Below are 19,702 nucleotides of genomic sequence, written 5' to 3'. Positions count from 1 at the left end.
TCCCATAGTTGTTGTTGTGTCAGTCGTGCATTTTATAGGAGGGTCCATATTTGATTGTTGTAAAACATTTAGATAACTGTCTAAATTATTTTGTTGACATTGTTTAAGCTTTGATGACTCCTTGTCCACTTTAGTATTGTAAATTTTAAATAACATTTATTTGTTTTTTGTCTCAATATATTTTTGTCATATACTTTTTAATGTTATTTACTATTACTATAGTCAAGTAATATTTAAAAAAACATTGAAGTTTTTTTAAAACTAAATATATAAATATTTTTATATTATTAAACTCTATATATATATATATATATATATATATATATTATTTGCTGAGTTATTATATAAAATAAATTTACTATAAACAAGCTAAATAAATATAAATTATGTCAAATCAATATGAATTTATAAATGCAAAATAATTTTATTTAGGTTGAATTATTAATATAAATTTATAATGTTTATATGTAATTATAATGTACAGACAGTATAAAAGACTAGTATTACAAGTAGTTCAGTCAATCTGAGTAAATATTGTAATTTTTTTAATTAAAATTGAATTAAAATACTTTTTTAAAATTGTTTTTTCTATCTATTTATATCTGATATAATTTATACTGTATATACAATAGATATACAGTAGTATATAACATGAATATAGATTACATAGAAAAAGTAACTTAAAAATATTGACATAACTAAATTATTATTATTATTATTTTATTGTTTAATATAAATAAAAAGTTGACTATATTAAGTATTTACTTATAAATTTATTTATAGATTTAATGATTAATTTTTGATAAAACAAAAATATATTTAATATAGATATTTTTAAAGAAAATGTATTTATGATATTATATGTTAATTAATCTATAAATTTAATCAGGGATTACGCAAGAGGAAGTATGGTATTATAAAGTTATGTAATGTTTGCTAAATGTTTTTTTTATAAATATTTATACAGAAATTAGTTGATGCCATTGAAAGTCATCACTAAATTTTTATTGTACATTAATGTGCAGTAAATTAAATAATTCATAAATATAAAAACTTTTACTTGAATATTATTAAATATCAATTAATATTATATGCTAAAAATTTTAATAATACATATATTTTAATTAATTTATAAATTATAAATACAAGTTATTGTTAGAAATAATTTATTTTTACATTATAATTATATATATAAATTTTATGTTTATAAATGTTAAAATAATAAAATTACCAAACTCAGCATTTCCTATAATTAAAATTATGGTTTTATAATATTTTTAATGACATTGAAATAAAAGTATAAAAATCAAATTAAATAACTAAAGTAAAATAATGTAATAAATAAATTAAACAAATTTTTTTTATAATGTTTAAATTTAATATTATTAATTTTGATTTTATATCAATAATATTATTAATAATAATTTCAATCAATAATGTTTACACCGATAAAAGCTTACAACTTGTATGGAGTGATGAATTCAATGATCAATATATTAATCAACAAAAATGGCAATTAATTAATAAATGGAACTCAAATAATGGAAAATGTTCAGGTACATTTTTTGTGTTTTAGTATATATATTATTATATAATTAACTTATAAATATTTAATAGAAACAAAATTGTAATAAATTAAAATATATATTAAAATAAAAAGGCAGTAAACATGAATTGAGTTGTGAATCAAGTGATAATATTCAGATTATTAACGGATGTTTAATAGCATCAGTTAAATATGTGGGCAATGATTATGACTATCCGATAGACAAAAATTATACCTCGAGTTTGTTGTTTCCGTGGCAAAGATGGACATACGGTACGTTTGAGATGAGAGCAGCCCTTTGTTGTGTTATCAATCCATTGATAAACTCTCATATAATCTACAATAAGTGCCGAACAATTCCACTCTTTATATATATGATTATGGAAAGCACCGGCAGTTATGGTATTTTTGACTACAATTCCAAAATAAAAAGGTTTATCAAATGGTTCGCCAAGTTTTTTGTAATGACCGGTACTTAATGTGCGGTTTAATGGAAACATAAACGTTTGGTTGTCATTAATAAACCACTTGAGCTCAGTCTCTGTCCAAACAAGTTTATAGTCATTAAACTTATAGACATTTGACTCAAACATATTTATATTTTCTATGATTTCTATAACAGGTTTTCCATAATGAAGTTTAGATGTAATTATTTGATCCGTTTGTTTGTAATTGATTAATGTTATTTGTCCACTAAGAGCCCACTCCAGAGCACTAACCGGACCCAAATAAATGCTAATATAAATGGATTGTCCCATTGGAAGGGCTGCTCTCATTTCAAACGTACCGTAAGTCCATCTTTTCGACGGAAACAACAAACTCGAGGTATAATTTTTGTCTATCGGATAGTCATAATCATTGCCCACATATTGAACAGACGCTACTAAACATCCGTTTATTATTTGAATATTATCAGTTGATTCACAACTTAAATCAAGGCTACCTTTTATTTTAATATAAATTTGTTTTTTACATTTAAAAAAATTAAATATTTTAATTTATATATGAATGTAAAATGTACCTGAACATTTTCCATTAATTGAGTTCCATTTATTAATTAATTGCCATTTTTGTTGATTAATATATTGATCATTGAATTCATCACTCCATACAAGTTGTAAGCTTTTATCGGTGTAAACATTATTGATTGAAAATAATATTGTTATTAATACTATAGAATTAATTATATTAATAAACATTATAAAATTTTATTTTAATGCAATTAATATTTTACTTTTATTAATTTTCTTTTTTATATTGTCATCTCAATGTCATTATGAATAATATTATGAAACCATAATTTTAATTATAGGAAATGCTAATTTTGGTAATTTTAATAATTACTACATTTATTATAATAAAAAAATAATATATAATATTAATTTAATAAAAAATAATAATGTTATTATTATTAATCTATTAAAATAGTAGGAATAAAATTGTTGATAATAATAACTTGGTAAAATAATAAAAATATAAATGTTATAATATCAATATTAACAATATATATATATATATATATATTGTTAACATTTATTAATAATATTATATAATTTATAATGGAAAATAGATATTTTTAAATCTTTTAGTTTTGAAACTTATATTTATTTGTAATCTCAATATACTGACGATTATTATCTGTTTTGTTGTCATTATTATCGTAAATGATTTTATTGTAATCCTCGTAAACTATATTATTATTAATAATAACATAACTATAGGACACGTGTATTAATTGTAATCATTATTATAGATTCAATTATATCATTGATTTTCATTTAAACGCTTTTGTTGTATATTCTGTTTGTGTGCACTAAAGATGTCGCAGAAAATAGAAAATTTCAATTTATTTTAATCAATGATATTATTCTTTATTCGTTTGAATAACTTATTAAAATTTATTCATCAATTTTTTCCGGTTATAACCATTTTTTCCTGTTATAAATAAAAATAAAGGGTTCGGACAAATCCAATCCCTAGTTTTATATTCCAAATTTCTCCTATTTTCCTGCTCTCTGGAAATTCCCAGAGAATCTATTTTCTGTTGTATTAAACTGTATTTTGAGTTTTATTGTTAAACAATATTGAACAACGAAATTGAGTTCAGTTTCAGTCCAAATAAGTTTATAGATATTAAATCTGTTAAATTTTGACTCCGATATATTCAATCGTATTGTATTATTAATAATATGCTTTTTATAAAAAAAAACTTGAGATACAATCATTTGATTGTAATCCATAAATATTATTTGTCTATAAGAGGCCACTCTCTGGGGGCTCTATCACACAAATAAGTACCGATTTTAATCGACTGTCCCATTAGAAGTGCTGCTCTGAGTTCAAACGTACCGTATGACCATCTTTGAGACGGAAACATCAAACTCGAGGTATAATTTTTGTTTATCGGATAGTCATAATCATTGCCCACATAGTTGACAGACATTACTAAACATCCGTCGATAAGTTGAATATTATCACGTGTTGGACAACTTATTTCATTTGAATTACCTTTTATTTTAATATAAATTATTTATTAAACTTTATTTTCTATTAAATAATATAATTATAATCCAAAATACCTGAACACATTCCAGTCGTTGAATTCCATTTACTATTTATTTGTCACAGTTTTTCATTAATATATTGATCATTGAATTCATCACTCCATACAAGTTGTAAGCATTTATCGGTGCAAACATTTTTGATTGAAATTATTATTATTTCAAATTAATTATATTAAATTTAAACATCATAAATATTTTACTAGACTAAAATAATTATTTACTACAAAATAATTGCTATTTTATATTTTTATATTAATATCATTAAAAAAAATATTAACACATATTTTTAAGAATAGGAAATAGCAATTTTGGTAATTATATTAATAATAGCTTTACATTTATCGACAATAAACATTGTATTCCTTAAAAGGGGATTATTTTTTTTAATAAATATTATTTTTACAATATATCTATTTTATAATCTTATATAAAAATTATTTTATTAAAGTAAATTCAATTGAACACTATTTAAAATTAATTAATTAATTAAAATTTAATTTTTTAGAATTTTTATTAGTAACATAATTGAATAATAAATACTTTTGATTTAATCAAATAATTAAAAAATATTAGATAATTATTAAGTTTAGTATATAAAATTAATTATGTAATTTTTGTTTGAAAACTACAATTTGCTTATTTTATTTTAAAAGTTCAATTTTCTATTTGAATAATTTAATGTAATAAAAATATACAGTGTCAAATAAAATTGTAAAATCGCTAAAGTATTAAAATATTAGCTAATTATATTTGCTTATAATCTTTAAAATAAAATAACACATAAATAATTTATTTTATATAAAGATTATATAATATTTTATTATTATAAATAAATATTAGTAAATGTCAAAAAACAATTAAATTATATTATAATTTTGAAACTGAAACTAATTAATTGTTAGTAATGTCAAAACTATATATCGAGATTAGTTAAAGCATATAATTTATAAGATATAGAGATATCATAAACTTATTGAAATATAAATGTATTGTTAAATACATAAATTTATGTTTAATATACTATACATTTGACATAATGCGAGTTTTTTCATATTACTGCTATTCATACTTTATATTGATTTGTAATCTCAATATACGAATGACTATATTCTGGTATTTTGTTTTGATAATCGTTGTTATTGTTATCGTCAATGATTTCATTGTATTGATCGTAAATTATATTATTATTAGTTACATATCTATAGGATTCGTATATATTGTAATCTTTATCATAGACTTCAATGTCATCGTAGGTTTCTTTTACTATATCTCTATTGATTTTCGTTAAACGCTTTTGTCGTAAACTCAGATAAACAACAATCATTACTAATATAATAAGCAAAATCAATGTAATTATGCTAACAATAACTATATTTGTCATCGATAAAGTAAAAGTAGACAATGGATCAGTTGGATTGTGTTGTCCCCCTATAGTAGACATAATATCATTACATATGAGATGACTTGAAATCTGTTTGTGTTTGTCATTATCGACATTATTATCGACAAAATTGTCGACCCATTCATAAATCTTTACGTAATCAATGAGAAGTGCGGAACAATTCCACAAATTGTAATCATTTAATGTCAGCGATTGATCGCCAAATACCGTTCCGCCGACTGTTAACTCAATATAAAGATTATACGGCACATCAAAAGGTTGATGTTTTTTATTATAATTACTGGACAACCGTTTATTGATATCAATAACATTATGAGTTTTGTCATCAAAAAACCATTCAATTTTTGTTTCACTCCATTCAATGGCATACTTATGAAACCCATGGATATCGACATCCGGTTTATAGATTGCTCTTTCATATGGCTTATAAAGAGTTGGATTTTGACTGTATTTGATATAATTGTAAATTAATTTACCTTGTTCATATATAAATAAATTAATTGTTTCACCAGTTGATTGTTTATTATCGTTTTGCAAATAAACAGCGACCCGTAATAACTTTCCCAAAGGTAGGGCTGCATTGATCTCAAACCTCCCGTATTTCCATTTTTCTAATAATTTGATTTTTGCTGTTTTCAAATGATATGTTTTATTGAATTCTGTATTTCCAGTGTTTGCAGTGATAGCCAATACATTGTTTCTTATTTGTATAGTTTGTGTATCATTTGAATAACAACTTTGACTATGGTTTACATTGTCTGTATAATATATTAATAAATATATTTAAAATTTATTTATTTTATATCAATTATTATAGATAAAAGTAAAAAATTATTTTCAAATACCGTCACATTTATAGTGATCCCAAGTATTAAATGCAAACCAATTATTAGCATTCAATTTATTGCCAGTAAATTCTTCGCTAAAAATAAGTTTTAAATATTTTTGAGACTTTTCCTCATCAATCATATTAGACATTAAACTCTGGCATATATTAGAAATAACACTATTGTCTGTATTGTTGGGCAATGGCTTATTAATAATATTTGTTGTGTTATCAATCCATTGATAAACTCTCATATAATCTACAATAAGTGCCGAACAATTCCACTCTTTATATATATGATTATGGAAAGCACCGGCAGTTATGGTATTTTTGACTACAATTCCAAAATAAAAAGGTTTATCAAATGGTTCGCCAAGTTTTTTGTAATGACCGGTACTTAATGTGCGGTTAAACTCGTTTAATTTCTGATAATACAAGTGCTTCGACTCTGGTATTAGTTAGTCGGGCACCGGTAGAACTATCTATAAGATTCTGCTCGATAATTATGACCCGGTTCTTAGCCAGTGCTATACGGGCTGACATAATAACTGACATTTCTGAAATCTTTTTTAAAAATAATTATATATAGATTATGAGTTATCATAATTATAAGCTTTGATAAACATAAAAAATATTACTAAACTTGTTTTGATGGAGCACCGGTATGTATCTTATAGAGTAATACTCGATGGCGATAATTGTACAGTACGTCCAACATTGAACCGGATATATAATCCACACCAATGACAGTCTGATCCTTAATGGTATTGCTTGTGATAATCGCTTGCCATTGCTGTTGATCAGCACCGGTATCATCCATACTATTTGTTGACTTTCTTTTATGATGTGCTACATATTGACGATTGAGAGCAGCCAACAGTTTACTAGTGGCACACATATAGTTGTTTGAACAGATATTCAATGCATAATCTATTGTCTGCACCGTTAGTTCACGTATAGTGTCATTTAACTCGCACCGTATAATCTCAATGGATGGCCTAATAAGTAGGACATATGATATAAAATTTCTAATATTAATAATATCTGATGTTTACAAACATACCTACTGTCCAATACATATCGTTCCTCATTATTATTATCAATACTATCGGTATTTGCTGATACTGTTTGATATTCAGCTATAGTTGACTGAAGGTGATAATCGTAGTCGTTGTCCGGTAGTTCAAAATTAATGTTCGGGTCATATGTATATCGGGTACGGTTAGTGGCCAACAACATGACCTCCATGTTTTCGATGGTTACAATAATATAGGCGACAAAATGTGACAGTTGTATGTCGTACGACTCGATGGTACCGACAACACACAGCCAGTATTGGCCGGTAGCCCGGGTCAGGTCGGCGCCTACTTTGGCGCTTATCCCGTGATAGTACTCTTGTTCTTCGATGGCACCAATAGAGTAGACCACTGCCAACTCTATCAGCGGCTCCGTTACTTTTTACCCAATGACCAGCGATGAAATGTTTTTCACTGATCGGAAAGACCACCGGTTCATAGGTTTTCCACCCGAACGACGACTCAGTTGATTGACTTAAATTTTGAATTTATTGATAAATACTTGTAGTCCAATACAATACGTGTTATGTTTGGACACTTCTTGACGATAGCCTCAAACAGATGGACATCTCTGTTGAGTTTCTTTAGTCCAAAATTTTCCACCAGTTTATCATCAAATCGTAAATCTGTTTGTGTGTCAAACAAAACTCGACGAAACTGACGACTGAGAAATTGATGGCGAAATTTGGCATCAATTGGCAGATAAGACAGTATTAGTTGAGCCAAATCATCACCGAATCGGCTAAACGATTGTCTGGACATTAATTGATTACTAGTTATTGTTGAACTCATAATTAAGTATTAGTTGTTTTAATAGTTAATAAAAATTAATTTTTAAAAAACTATATATAATAAAAACTTATATTTGTTAAAAATAAATAAATAAAAATTATTAATAATTAATATTAATATTAATAAGACAATAACATGCCGTTTGATTTGATTTTATAAAATAACTGATAATATATAATATAAATAATAAATAATAAAATAAAACTGGTTTTTATAAATTAAATACCGTATATCATATGTCAAGTTTAAAAACAATGTAATGGTATATTAATATGTATTTTTAGTGTATGTATTAATAATAATAATAATAATAGGATTATTGATATACATGTATTATTAAAGATTTTAAGTTATTTACATACTGTTGAACGTGTAATGTAGATCATGTTGAGTTTTTATAAAAACAAAATTATAATTTTATATGTTAAATAAAATAATAAATAAACAAATTAATCAACTAAATAAGTTAATATAATTAAATTATTGCTATAATTATTATATTTTTTAATTGAAGTTTTTTTATGTCTAATTTTTATAAAATATTATCTTTTTTAGCACAGACTGTACTGATTAATTATTTATTTACGAATTTTAAATATAATATAATTTAATTAAAATGATAATCTATTTATTTCTTTAAAAATTTTAAATAATTTTTAATTAATTCCAATTATCATTGTTTAGCATAAAATAATACTTCAAATAATATTTCAAATACAATATATCTTTATTATAAGAACCCAAATAAAAATCCAAAATATAATCTAAAATATATAATAATTAAGACATTATGTATTACTTATGTAATACTGTATTAATAATGTCATAAATTTTATATATAATATTAATAGCCGTTTATTAGAGAGGGTGTGTGTGTCGCCTGAATTTGTTTAGCCGAGTGTCTGTTTGTCGAACAGGTACTCTCCGAGTCCGGTGCCGACACGTTTCAAATTAGTAATATGATCGCCCAGTTTCTTGATATCATCTACCTGTTCGTGCAGGAACTCCGACTCAATAAAATCGGTAAACTCCGGATCATTATTACGGGCGCCGATAGCTTGCAAGTCCAACAGTGCCTGATTGACTGTCTTCTCCAAATCAAGTGAAGCCTCGATGGCCGACTGCGGTGTCCAGCCATCCTGTTTAACAGGTTTGGCTATATCCTTGAGCACAATACGACCGCCCCGTTTGTTTTGGTAGTCCATAAACTTGCGGGCGTGATCCCGTTCCTCAATGGCCCGCGACTTGAAAAATGAATGAAAACCTTCCAGTGCTATGTCATCGCGATTGAAATACCAGGCCTACATGTATGAAGTAATTGGACGATAATTTTTTTATGAATACTAAATTTAGATATTGTGGGCTTATGTATACACTATTCAGCTAACATACCAGTGACTCGTACACATAGCTGGCATGTAGTTCCAGATTGATTTGCTTGTTAATGCCGGCTTCGGTATCATGATGGAAATTTTGGCGTACCTGGCTCACTTTGCTAGACATTGTTGTTTGCTAAATTTTGTTGTTGTTCAAAATTGATCCCAAAAAAAATCTAATTATTTAATATATTAATTTAAAATACAGTTATAAAAATTTTAGTAATTAGTTTAAGTTATTCAATAAATTAATTTACCGTATATTATATAAAACAATTTAATAATAGTTTTTTTTATAAATGTGATGTCCGTTCAAACACTGTTGACGCTAAACATCAAAAGCTGTGAATGACTTTCTAACTGTTAATAACTATCTTTTTATATAATTTTTTATGTTGTCTAAAATAGACAATTAATTAATTGTATAACAATATTATTGATAATAATTGCATTTTAATCTGATATTAATGTCAACAAGTATCATATGTTGCAAATTACATATACATATCACTGATAATTAGTTAATTGATTTACAGGTAATACAATACGAGTCTAAACTATATCTTTAATTGAGTACTTATTATTATAATAATTTATTACTATATCATCTTCAATTGGCTCAGGTAGTTATAATTGACAGTATTGCAGTGCAATGTTAATTTTAATATTGCAGACTCCAAACATAATTTACAAAATAGTAAACAAGTTGTCCAAGCTAACTTATCCTATCTTGATCATATTTTGCAATAAACATAAATACTTAAAAATTATTTAACAAAAATTATACTAGTATCTATGCTGCTTTAATATTTGTAGGAATACTAATTTAATTGAAAAATAAATTATTTTTTAATTTTACAAAAATTAATTATCTAATAATAATTGTATCAATTTGAGTGAGTATTGGAAATAAATCAAATCAAATAAATTAATATTATTATAAATTATTTAATGAACATTTTTATAAACTTTAAAATTTTAAATATTAATACATGTCATAGAAATTATAATAAAAAGCTAACTTAATATAAAATACTTAAATTAAAATTAAAAAAAAATGATTAAAAAAAATGATTATAATAAAATTGCATTTAATTAAAAAATAAAAATAAATTTTTTAAAATTTATTTTTTTTAAATTTATTAATTTGTAAATATTAATTTATTACATTAGAAATTTAATTAAATTTTACAATACATTGTTAATATTTAGATTATAACGTTATTGATTGTATGAATACTACAAAATTTTATATATTTGACTTACAAGTTAGTAAAAACTGCTTAATTATATTCAAAACCAAAACAATAGTAGGCGCACCACAAGCATATAGATTTATCATAGATTACACTAAATATATACATACAAATAAAATAATATGTATAATAAGTATGTAAAAATAGTCTATGCTTTGTAAAAACTTCGCCCCTATAGGGCTCATAAGCATTAAACACTAATATTGCGCACATATACATACACTACTGTGTTAGTGGGCGGCCATTGTTGTTTTGGTTTTGAATATAATCAAACAGTTTTTTATTAAAGTATATGTTTGAATATTAATAAAGGCGCTTAAAAATACTGTACATTGACAATTAATAATATACACAATAATTATATTAATGTTATTATACAATATATATATATTTATGCTATTTTAATGCTATTTCATAGTTATATATATATATATATATATATAGTAATAATAATTAATACTTTTATTCGTTTAGTAATTGGTATAGTTTTTTAATTGTAGATAAATCTAATTTATTAATTAAATTAATTTAATTTATTTACACATAATATATGAATACTAGTCTTACTTATTATTATTTTTAGTATAATATACAAATTTATGAATTGGTACTTTTAATTACTATAATTTATTATTTATTATCACATATGTTATAACTTTATAAAGGGTACTAAAATTACATATTGATTTACACAATGTTTTCAATATGACAATGTTATGGTTTGCTAATACATGTATGCAATGCTTTAAGTGTGTAATACTATGGAGATGTGGCTTATAATGAAACATAACTATTATATGCGTTAAATTAAATTATATGTATATATCATATTAAATCTATGGTTGATATATGTTTTTATGTTATACATACAAAAAAAACTGGTAAATATCATTCAAATATATATTATACAATGCAATGTGTGTTTGTTATTACAATATTTACTATTATTTTTTCAATATTATTACAGTATTTTTTATTTAAAAAAACATTTAGATATTTATCATATATGTATTGATTAGGGCCGGGGGTGGGAATGGGTTGATATAATGGTTGTCCATAAATGTAATTTGTGTCGAAGTAATCGATTGTTTTCCTATAGACGACACCTAATCAAACACAACTGGGAAGTACACTATCAGTGCAATTGGTGTCAGAGACAGTTCAACAGTTTATCGGGTCTTGAAATACATTTCAATGTTGTTCACGGAGGACACGCCAGTGGTCAACATAAATGTAATTATGAAAAGTGTGGCAAAAGTTTTAAAAAATTGAAACATTTAAGACAGCATATGACAGCTGATCATTATAGTGATGATGACGATGATGATGATGATGATGATAATGTTGTTGATGGTGATGATAGTCAATCACCATCAGTACAATCACTGCAACCATCACCACCAATAGCACCGTTATCTCCCACAAGCTGTCGATTTTGTTTAGTACGGATGGGAAGCAAAAAGAAACTGAAGAAACATGAACGACAAGCCCATCACTGGTGCAAAGTATGCGGTGACACGTTTGCCGACAGCCAGTCACTGGCCCGACATCAGGATCCGCATCATATGCGTAATCAACACAAACGTAAACGAAAAGATCCCCGTACGAGATTAGCCGTGTTGGCCAATGATAATATTGTACTACAACAGCAAGAGATGTCCTACACATGTGGCGCTCCGGGATGTGGCCAACAGTTCAGGCAAAAAGTTGACTTTTATCGACACAAATACAGTATTCATATTAAATTTATTTGTAATTTTGGCGATTGTGACCAACAATTTCCGACACACAATGAAATGATTGTTCATAAAACTGTTGAACACTACAAATTTAAATGTGATTATATCGGCTGTACCGATGGTTTTGGTGATCAGTCAGCGCTCGAGTATCACAAACGTGATAAACATAACTTCGAAAAATGTGATTATTTTGGTTGCAATATGTGGTTCAAAACGGAGACTGATTTGTCTCATCACATGAACAGTCATTACGGCGACAATTGTTATGAATTGCTGGTCGAGTCATACATTCAAAAGGGGCCGTAGTTTTGAAGTTTTTTTTCTTCACAAAATTGTTGTTAAAATTAATTGAAAAATAATATAAATTTTTTATGTGTCAAATTATATAATTTTTTTAAAACAATAAAATAATTTATTAACTAATCAAAAAAAAGTATTAACGAATTTTTATAATAAAGTAAAAATATGGAAATATATATTACAATAAAATCTTTGATATTTTCAATGAATGTTATATTTTTAGGGCAATAATTTTATTTATCTTATATTTTTTTAAAAATTCTAATTTATATAATTTTTTATATATAAAACAAATATAGAAACTATTTTTTAAAGTTTAATATTCAGGAATTTAAATTTATTAATTTAATTAATAGATTACAATGTATTGTTTTTAGAAAGAATTTTTAAAAAATAATTAAAACAGTTATATAATTAATAATAAATCCTGAATTTTGATTATAATCCTGAATTAATTTAAAGCAGTTAAATAGTACAAAATAATTAATTATAACATATTTTATTATTCATCAAAATTAAACATGTATTTAATACTGTATTTAGTACTTTAAAATATTGTAAATCTATTAACTTAAAAGCAATTAATGAAAATTAATTTGTAATAATATTGTTTTTTTAATATAAATAAGTTTTGATAGTAATATTATAAATCACTTACAGTAATTTAATTTTATACATTTTATTAACAATGTTATTTGAAACATTTTTTTTGTACTATATTTATTTAAATAGTTTTTATTTCCTAAATTATATTTAATATTTTTATTATAATTTCTGAATTGTTATGACCTGGATCTTTTTTTTATAACAGTTTTATATTAAATCAATTAAAACAATTTAATTAATTTAATTATATACAGTACTTGTTCACAGTTTCAAACAGATTTTTGATAAATTTTAAAACAAAAACTTATAAAACATTTCCCATTAAATTCAATGGATTTTTTAAACGTTATTTATGATATCTATTGTTATTTTTTTTATTGTTGAGCCAATGGTTTTCATTGGATTTCAATGTTACTGTTAGTCAATAATTTTTATTGTCATTAAAAAATGAAAAATTATTTAATTAATGTGTGATTATTATTGTTGCAAAAAAAAGTGGAAAATTTACCGACAATTTCTAGCTAACAGATACCTCGTGTGGTTATCACTGGACACACACACACACACACATACCTAAGCCATTAGCACCGGTAATATATCATATATTAGTGATTAACCTTAAAATCTAATTAATAATTATAACCTATTTTTTATTTTTTTTTTAATTTATTTTGTTTTGTGCTGTGAATGGCCAACAATTGTGTGGTTGGTTTGGACTAAATCTAGCGATCATATAGTTTAGTTGAATGAGTTGTTTGGATTAAACCTAAAGATGAAATGATTAAAAAAAAGATGGATAAGCCATAGTCATCCATCCATTCATACGGTCTACTACTTAATAGTGGTAAATGAAGAGATCAATTAAATTTGTGACAACAGTTGTAATTATAATGAAAGTAAAAATTGTGACTTTTTTTGACTCATTATAATAGTCTTAGTTTTTTTTTAAACAACAATCACAAGAAACAAGTAAATTGAACATTGAATACAACAACACCACCATTGGCCTCAACACATGTCGGCGCCAACACTTAACGGCTCCAATGTTAGCAAACAGTCGGTTGTAATGTCCGGTCTATTTGATTGTCAGGACTGTAACATTGGTTTCTCGTCGTTGGCTTCGGTTACTAATCACCGAAAGTCTGTTCATATTGGCGGCCAATTCAAATGTACATACAGTGGATGTAATATTATTTACATTACAGATAGACAATTGAAGAAACATATAAAAGTGAAACATAAAGACACTGTTGGTACTAATGGGACATCACCGCAGTCGCAGATTCACTGCAATTACTGTGGAAAACATTTCAGAACTCGGGATAAACTTTTAAATCATCTTCAAGTGATTCACTATTATTGTCAAAAATGTTGTTTCCGTTTCAAAAGTAAGCATTTATTAGACAAACATAAAAGCAGCGGTCATTTGACAAAGCCGTCCGCTATGGTGTCGCTGAAGGGTATCGATGAATACATTTGCCACATATGTAAACAATGTTTCAAAAAACAAAAACAATTGAAAACTCATCAAAATCTTAAGCATACCGTTGAGATTATTACTAATGATAATGAAAATAGTAATTTAACGAATCAATTGACCTCATCATTAACTACTGGTACCAGTGATCAAAGTGAATCAGATGAACAATTGCTAATTAGACAGACCATCAATAGGATTAACCAAAGTGTACGGGGATGTGGCAGTTGTCAAATGTTTTATATATATAAGATTTTTTCGGCACATATGCGAAATGATCATCAAATCGGTTCGTTTGCACCGTACATATGCTATTGGGAGGGTTGCTATCAATCATATCAGACGGACATTGAGTTGAATAAACACCGGAAGACACATCCCAACAATGGCTGTAATAGATTTGAGTGTCAAATCGGTAGATGTGGTCATGTATTGGCTACACATACCGAACTAGTCAAACATATGAGAGCCAATCATTCAATGTTTATTAGCTATATTTGCAACTATTGTCCGGAAATGACGATGAGATGTCCGTTAATAGAGCGTCATATGACTGTACATCACCTTAAGTTTCCGTGTCCTCAAAGAGGTTGTGAAAAAAAGTTTACCACTGAAGAGGGTCTCATTCATCACACTGTTCTCGACCATCTGAATTCGTACGCCAGTTATCGTAGAGACAGAGATATGCAGTTGAAAATACCGGCACCGGTACATCTGGTAGAAGTGCCAGAAACTAATAACAACAGTTCAGTACAAATGGCACCGGAAATTGAATTTTGCTGTCATTTTGATGATTGCGGACAATATTTTGGTGATATGAATGAGTTGTCTAAACATTATTGTGAAGATCATTATAATCCTTCAATTACTAGTAATATAAATAATAATACAATTACTACTATTACTAGTAATTCACTGCCAATACCTCAATCAGTGCCTTCTCGAGATCCCCGTTCAAGACCTGCCATATTGGCCAAAGATATTGTACTACAACAGCAAGAGATGTGCTTCAGATGTGACGCTCCGGGATGTGGCCAACAGTTCAGGCAAAAAGTTGACTTTTATCGACACAAATACAGAATAGTTTTGATGGCATCCGATCTGATCTGTTGTGTGGAAGCGGTGTTCAGTAGTTGGACTTCATTGTCGTCCTTAAAGATTTGGAGTAAACCCTTGATATAAGTATCATAAAACTGTTTATAACACGTGAGTCCGGCATTGTTGGCAATTTCAGTCCTTTTCTTAACCAATTGCTGTCCGATATCCAGATCTTCTTGAGTCATATCAAACAGTTGTTTATCTGACTTTCCAATGAGCACCTGATCTGCATTTTTCAGGCATTGGATCTGACTTTTTCTATCCTCATTACAGAAAACTATTTAATCAAATTAATAATATAAAAAGTTTAAATAAAAATTATTAAATATTTTATAATATTAATATCTATTTTATTGATTTTTACGTACCAATAGTCGTATAGGCAAACAAAAAGATTATATTTTTATAGGAATTCATTGTTTATTACTTGTAATAATTTTAATTTTAAAGATTTTATTATTATTTAGTAATAAAATATATTTTTATGAATGAATTACAAATATTGTAAACTTATATTTATATACTTTCATTGATAAAAATTTAAACCGTATAATAAAATATGTTATAATTAATTATTTTGTACTATTCAAATACATTAAAATTAATAATTAAATAAAATACATGTTTTATTATTAACTTATTATTATTTTTATTATTTAATCTGAATTCTATTGAAGTAAATTACTTATTAATTACTAAGCACTCATTGAAGTCGAAAATAATTAATTATATAAAATAATTATAATTAAAATAGAATATTAAATATATAATGTTTAATTTTGATAAATAATAAAACATGTAATAATTAATTATTTTGTACTATTTTAATGCTTTAAATTAGTAATTAATCAAAATTCAGAATTTATTATTAATTATATAACTATTGAATTTTTTTAAAAAATTATTCTTTCTAAAAACAATACATTGTAGTCTATTAATTAAATTAATAAATTTAAATTCCTGAATATTAAACTTTAAAAAAAATTGGTTATAAATTTGTATTCTATAAAAAAAATAATATAAATTAGAATTTAAAAAATACAGGTAAAAAAATATAAGATTTATTGATAATATCAAAGATTTTATTAATATATATTTCCATATTCTTACTTTATTATAAAAATTCATTAATACTTTTTTGATTAGTTACTAAATTTATTATTTTATTGTATTAAAAAATTTGTAATTTGACACATAAAAAATTTACAGTATTAAAGGATTTTTCAATTAATTTTAACAACAATTTTGTGACCAAAAAAAAAACTTCAAAACTATGACCCCTTTTGAATGTATGTCTCGACCAACAATTCATAACAATTGTCGCCGTAATGACTGTTCATATGATGCGATAAATCGATCTCCGTTTTGAACCACAGATTGCAACCAAAATAATCACATTTTTGGGTGCTATGTTTATCACGTTTGTGACACTCGAGCGCTGACTGATCACCAAAACCATCGGTACAGCCGAAATAATCACATTTAAATTTGTAGTGTTCAACAGTTTTATGAACAATCATTTCATTATGTGTCGGAAATTGTTGGTCACAATCGCCAAAATCACAAATAAACTTAATATGAACACTGTATTTGTGTCGATAAAAGTCAACTTTTTGCCTGAACTGTTGGCCACATCCCGGAGCGTCACATCTGAAGCACATCTCTTGCTGTTGTAGTACAATATCTTTGGCCAATATGGCAGGTCTTGAACGGGGATCTCGAGAAGGCACTGATTGAGGTATTGGCAGTGAATTACTAGTAATAGTAGTAATTGTATTATTATTTATATTACTAGTAATTGAAGGATTATAATGATCTTCACAATAATGTTTAGACAACTCATTCATATCACCAAAATATTGTCCGCAATCATCAAAATGACAGCAAAATTCAATTTCCGGTGCCATTTGTACTGAACTGTTGTTATTAGTTTCTGGCACTTCTACCAGATGTACCGGTGCCGGTATTTTCAACTGCATATCTCTGTCTCTACGATAACTGGCGTACGAATTCAGATGGTCGAGAACAGTGTGATGAATGAGACCCTCTTCAGTGGTAAACTTTTTTCACAACCTCTTTGAGGACACGGAAACTTAAGGTGATGTACAGTCATATGACGCTCTATTAACGGACATCTCATCGTCATTTCCGGACAATAGTTGCAAATATAGCTAATAAACATTGAATGATTGGCTCTCATATGTTTGACTAGTTCGGTATGTGTAGCCAATACATGACCACATCTACCGATTTGACACTCAAATCTATTACAGCCATTGTTGGGATGTGTCTTCCGGTGTTTATTCAACTCAATGTCCGTCTGATATGATTGATAGCAACCCTCCCAATAGCATATGTACGGTGCAAACGAACCGATTTGATGATCATTTCGCATATGTGCCGAAAAAATCTTATATATATAAAACATTTGACAACTGCCACATCCCCGTACACTTTGGTTAATCCTATTGATGGTCTGTCTAATTAGCAATTGTTCATCTGATTCACTTTGATCACTGGTACCAGTAGTTAATGATGAGGTCAATTGATTCGTTAAATTACTATTTTCATTATCATTAGTAATAATCTCAACGGTATGCTTAAGATTTTGATGAGTTTTCAATTGTTTTTGTTTTTTGAAACATTGTTTACATATGTGGCAAATGTATTCATCGATACCCTTCAGCGACACCATAGCGGACGGCTTTGTCAAATGACCGCTGCTTTTATGTTTGTCTAATAAATGCTTACTTTTGAAACGGAAACAACATTTTTGACAATAATAGTGAATCACTTGAAGATGATTTAAAAGTTTATCCCGAGTTCTGAAATGTTTTCCACAGTAATTGCAGTGAATCTGCGACTGCGGTGATGTCCCATTAGTACCAACAGTGTCTTTATGTTTCACTTTTATATGTTTCTTCAATTGTCTATCTGTAATGTAAATAATATTACATCCACTGTATGTACATTTGAATTGGCCGCCAATATGAACAGACTTTCGGTGATTAGTAACCGAAGCCAACGACGAGAAACCAATGTTACAGTCCTGACAATCAAATAGACCGGACATTACAACCGACTGTTTGCTAACATTGGAGCCGTTAAGTGTTGGCGCCGACATGTGTTGAGGCCAATGGTGGTGTTGTTGTATTCAATGTTCAATTTACTTGTTTCTTGTGATTGTTGTTTAAAAAAAAACTAAGACTATTATAATGAGTCAAAAAAAGTCACAATTTTTACTTTCATTATAATTACAACTGTTGTCACAAATTTAATTGATCTCTTCATTTACCACTATTAAGTAGTAGACCGTATGAATGGATGGATGACTATGGCTTATCCATCTTTTTTTTAATCATTTCATCTTTAGGTTGTCCTAATCCAAACAACTCATTCAACTAAACTATATGATCGCTAGATTTAGTCCAAACCAACCACACAATTGTTGGCCATTCACAGCACAAAACAAAATAAATTAAAAAAAAAATAAAAAATAGGTTATAATTATTAATTAGATTTTAAGGTTAATCACTAATATATGATATATTACCGGTGCTAATGGCTTAGGTATGTGTGTGTGTGTGTGTGTCCAGTGATAACCACACGAGGTATCTGTTAGCTAGAAATTGTCGGTAAATTTT

General features: G+C 26.5%; 6 protein-coding genes across 8 annotated transcripts; 2 read left to right on the top strand and 4 right to left on the bottom strand.

Moving 5' to 3' along the window:
• Positions 1-5,173: 5,173 nt before the first annotated feature.
• Positions 5,174-5,971, bottom strand: LOC128963199 (uncharacterized; the record flags this gene model as incomplete). Its single annotated transcript, XM_054309697.1, has 1 exon — positions 5,174-5,971. A coding segment is annotated over one exon (798 nt), but the record flags the coding sequence as incomplete, so codon positions are not given.
• A 730-nt stretch (positions 5,972-6,701) lies between these two features.
• LOC128963166 (uncharacterized) lies at positions 6,702-8,219 on the bottom strand. The gene is made up of 3 exons (XM_054309657.1): positions 7,402-8,219; positions 6,982-7,336; positions 6,702-6,902 (listed from the first exon to the last, which is right to left on the bottom strand). The coding sequence occupies exons 1-3, from the start codon at positions 7,584-7,586 to the stop codon at positions 6,747-6,749; spliced, it is 696 nt and encodes a 231-aa protein (XP_054165632.1). The 5' UTR covers positions 7,587-8,219; the 3' UTR covers positions 6,702-6,746.
• A 708-nt stretch (positions 8,220-8,927) lies between these two features.
• Positions 8,928-9,954, bottom strand: LOC128963391 (soma ferritin-like). The gene is made up of 3 exons (XM_054309894.1): positions 9,840-9,954; positions 9,599-9,758; positions 8,928-9,507 (listed from the first exon to the last, which is right to left on the bottom strand). The coding sequence occupies exons 2-3, from the start codon at positions 9,707-9,709 to the stop codon at positions 9,097-9,099; spliced, it is 522 nt and encodes a 173-aa protein (XP_054165869.1). The 5' UTR covers positions 9,710-9,758; positions 9,840-9,954; the 3' UTR covers positions 8,928-9,096.
• A 1,840-nt stretch (positions 9,955-11,794) lies between these two features.
• On the top strand, positions 11,795-12,883 carry LOC128963198 (zinc finger protein 471-like). Its single transcript, XM_054309696.1, has one exon. It carries the CDS (start codon positions 11,885-11,887, stop codon positions 12,881-12,883), a length of 999 nt encoding a protein of 332 aa, XP_054165671.1. The 5' UTR covers positions 11,795-11,884.
• A 1,391-nt stretch (positions 12,884-14,274) lies between these two features.
• On the top strand, positions 14,275-16,320 carry LOC128963111 (zinc finger protein 808-like). 2 transcript variants are annotated; one of them, XM_054309586.1, is made up of 2 exons: positions 14,275-14,327; positions 14,416-16,320. In XM_054309586.1, the coding sequence occupies exon 2, from the start codon at positions 14,499-14,501 to the stop codon at positions 16,140-16,142; it is 1,644 nt and encodes a 547-aa protein (XP_054165561.1). In that variant the 5' UTR covers positions 14,275-14,327; positions 14,416-14,498; the 3' UTR covers positions 16,143-16,320. The 2 variants fall into 2 exon arrangements, with proteins under 2 accessions (XP_054165561.1, XP_054165562.1); XM_054309587.1 differs by having other exon boundaries at positions 14,293-14,623; positions 14,689-16,320.
• Positions 16,321-17,219: 899 nt separating this feature from the next.
• Positions 17,220-19,702, bottom strand: LOC128963093 (uncharacterized). 2 transcript variants are annotated; one of them, XM_054309564.1, is made up of 4 exons: positions 19,612-19,702; positions 19,354-19,475; positions 19,058-19,265; positions 17,220-18,992 (listed from the first exon to the last, which is right to left on the bottom strand). In XM_054309564.1, the coding sequence occupies exon 4, from the start codon at positions 18,035-18,037 to the stop codon at positions 17,330-17,332; it is 708 nt and encodes a 235-aa protein (XP_054165539.1). In that variant the 5' UTR covers positions 18,038-18,992; positions 19,058-19,265; positions 19,354-19,475; positions 19,612-19,702; the 3' UTR covers positions 17,220-17,329. The 2 variants fall into 2 exon arrangements, with proteins under 2 accessions (XP_054165539.1, XP_054165538.1); XM_054309563.1 differs by having other exon boundaries at positions 17,220-19,265.

Source organism: Oppia nitens, unplaced genomic scaffold, assembly GCF_028296485.1.
Source record: "Oppia nitens isolate AA-2021 unplaced genomic scaffold, nextdenovo-longstitch-racon4-pilon3 scaffold7_pilon_pilon_pilon, whole genome shotgun sequence".
NCBI classification, from domain to species: domain Eukaryota; kingdom Metazoa; phylum Arthropoda; class Arachnida; order Sarcoptiformes; family Oppiidae; genus Oppia; species Oppia nitens.
This window is presented reverse-complemented; position numbering and strand designations above follow the sequence as displayed.

Excerpts from the sequence above, each read along its gene's own strand:
- LOC128963166 (XM_054309657.1), bottom strand. The coding sequence starts at position 7,586 with ATGGAGGTCATGTTGTTGGCCACTAACCGTACCCGATATACATATGAC. Across the intron at positions 7,337-7,401 it reads CGATATGTATTGGACAGTAG|GCCATCCATTGAGATTATAC; the intron begins GTATGTTTGTAA and ends CCTACTTATTAG. Across the intron at positions 6,903-6,981 it reads CCGGTGCTCCATCAAAACAA|ATTTCAGAAATGTCAGTTAT; the intron begins GTTTAGTAATAT and ends TTTTTAAAAAAG.
- LOC128963391 (XM_054309894.1), bottom strand. The coding sequence starts at position 9,709 with ATGTCTAGCAAAGTGAGCCAGGTACGCCAAAATTTCCATCATGATACC. Across the intron at positions 9,508-9,598 it reads GCTATGTGTACGAGTCACTG|GCCTGGTATTTCAATCGCGA; the intron begins GTATGTTAGCTG and ends TCATACATGTAG.
- LOC128963198 (XM_054309696.1), top strand. The coding sequence starts at position 11,885 with ATGGTTGTCCATAAATGTAATTTGTGTCGAAGTAATCGATTGTTTTCC.
- LOC128963111 (XM_054309586.1), top strand. The coding sequence starts at position 14,499 with ATGTCGGCGCCAACACTTAACGGCTCCAATGTTAGCAAACAGTCGGTT.
- LOC128963093 (XM_054309563.1), bottom strand. The coding sequence starts at position 19,182 with ATGTCGGCGCCAACACTTAACGGCTCCAATGTTAGCAAACAGTCGGTT.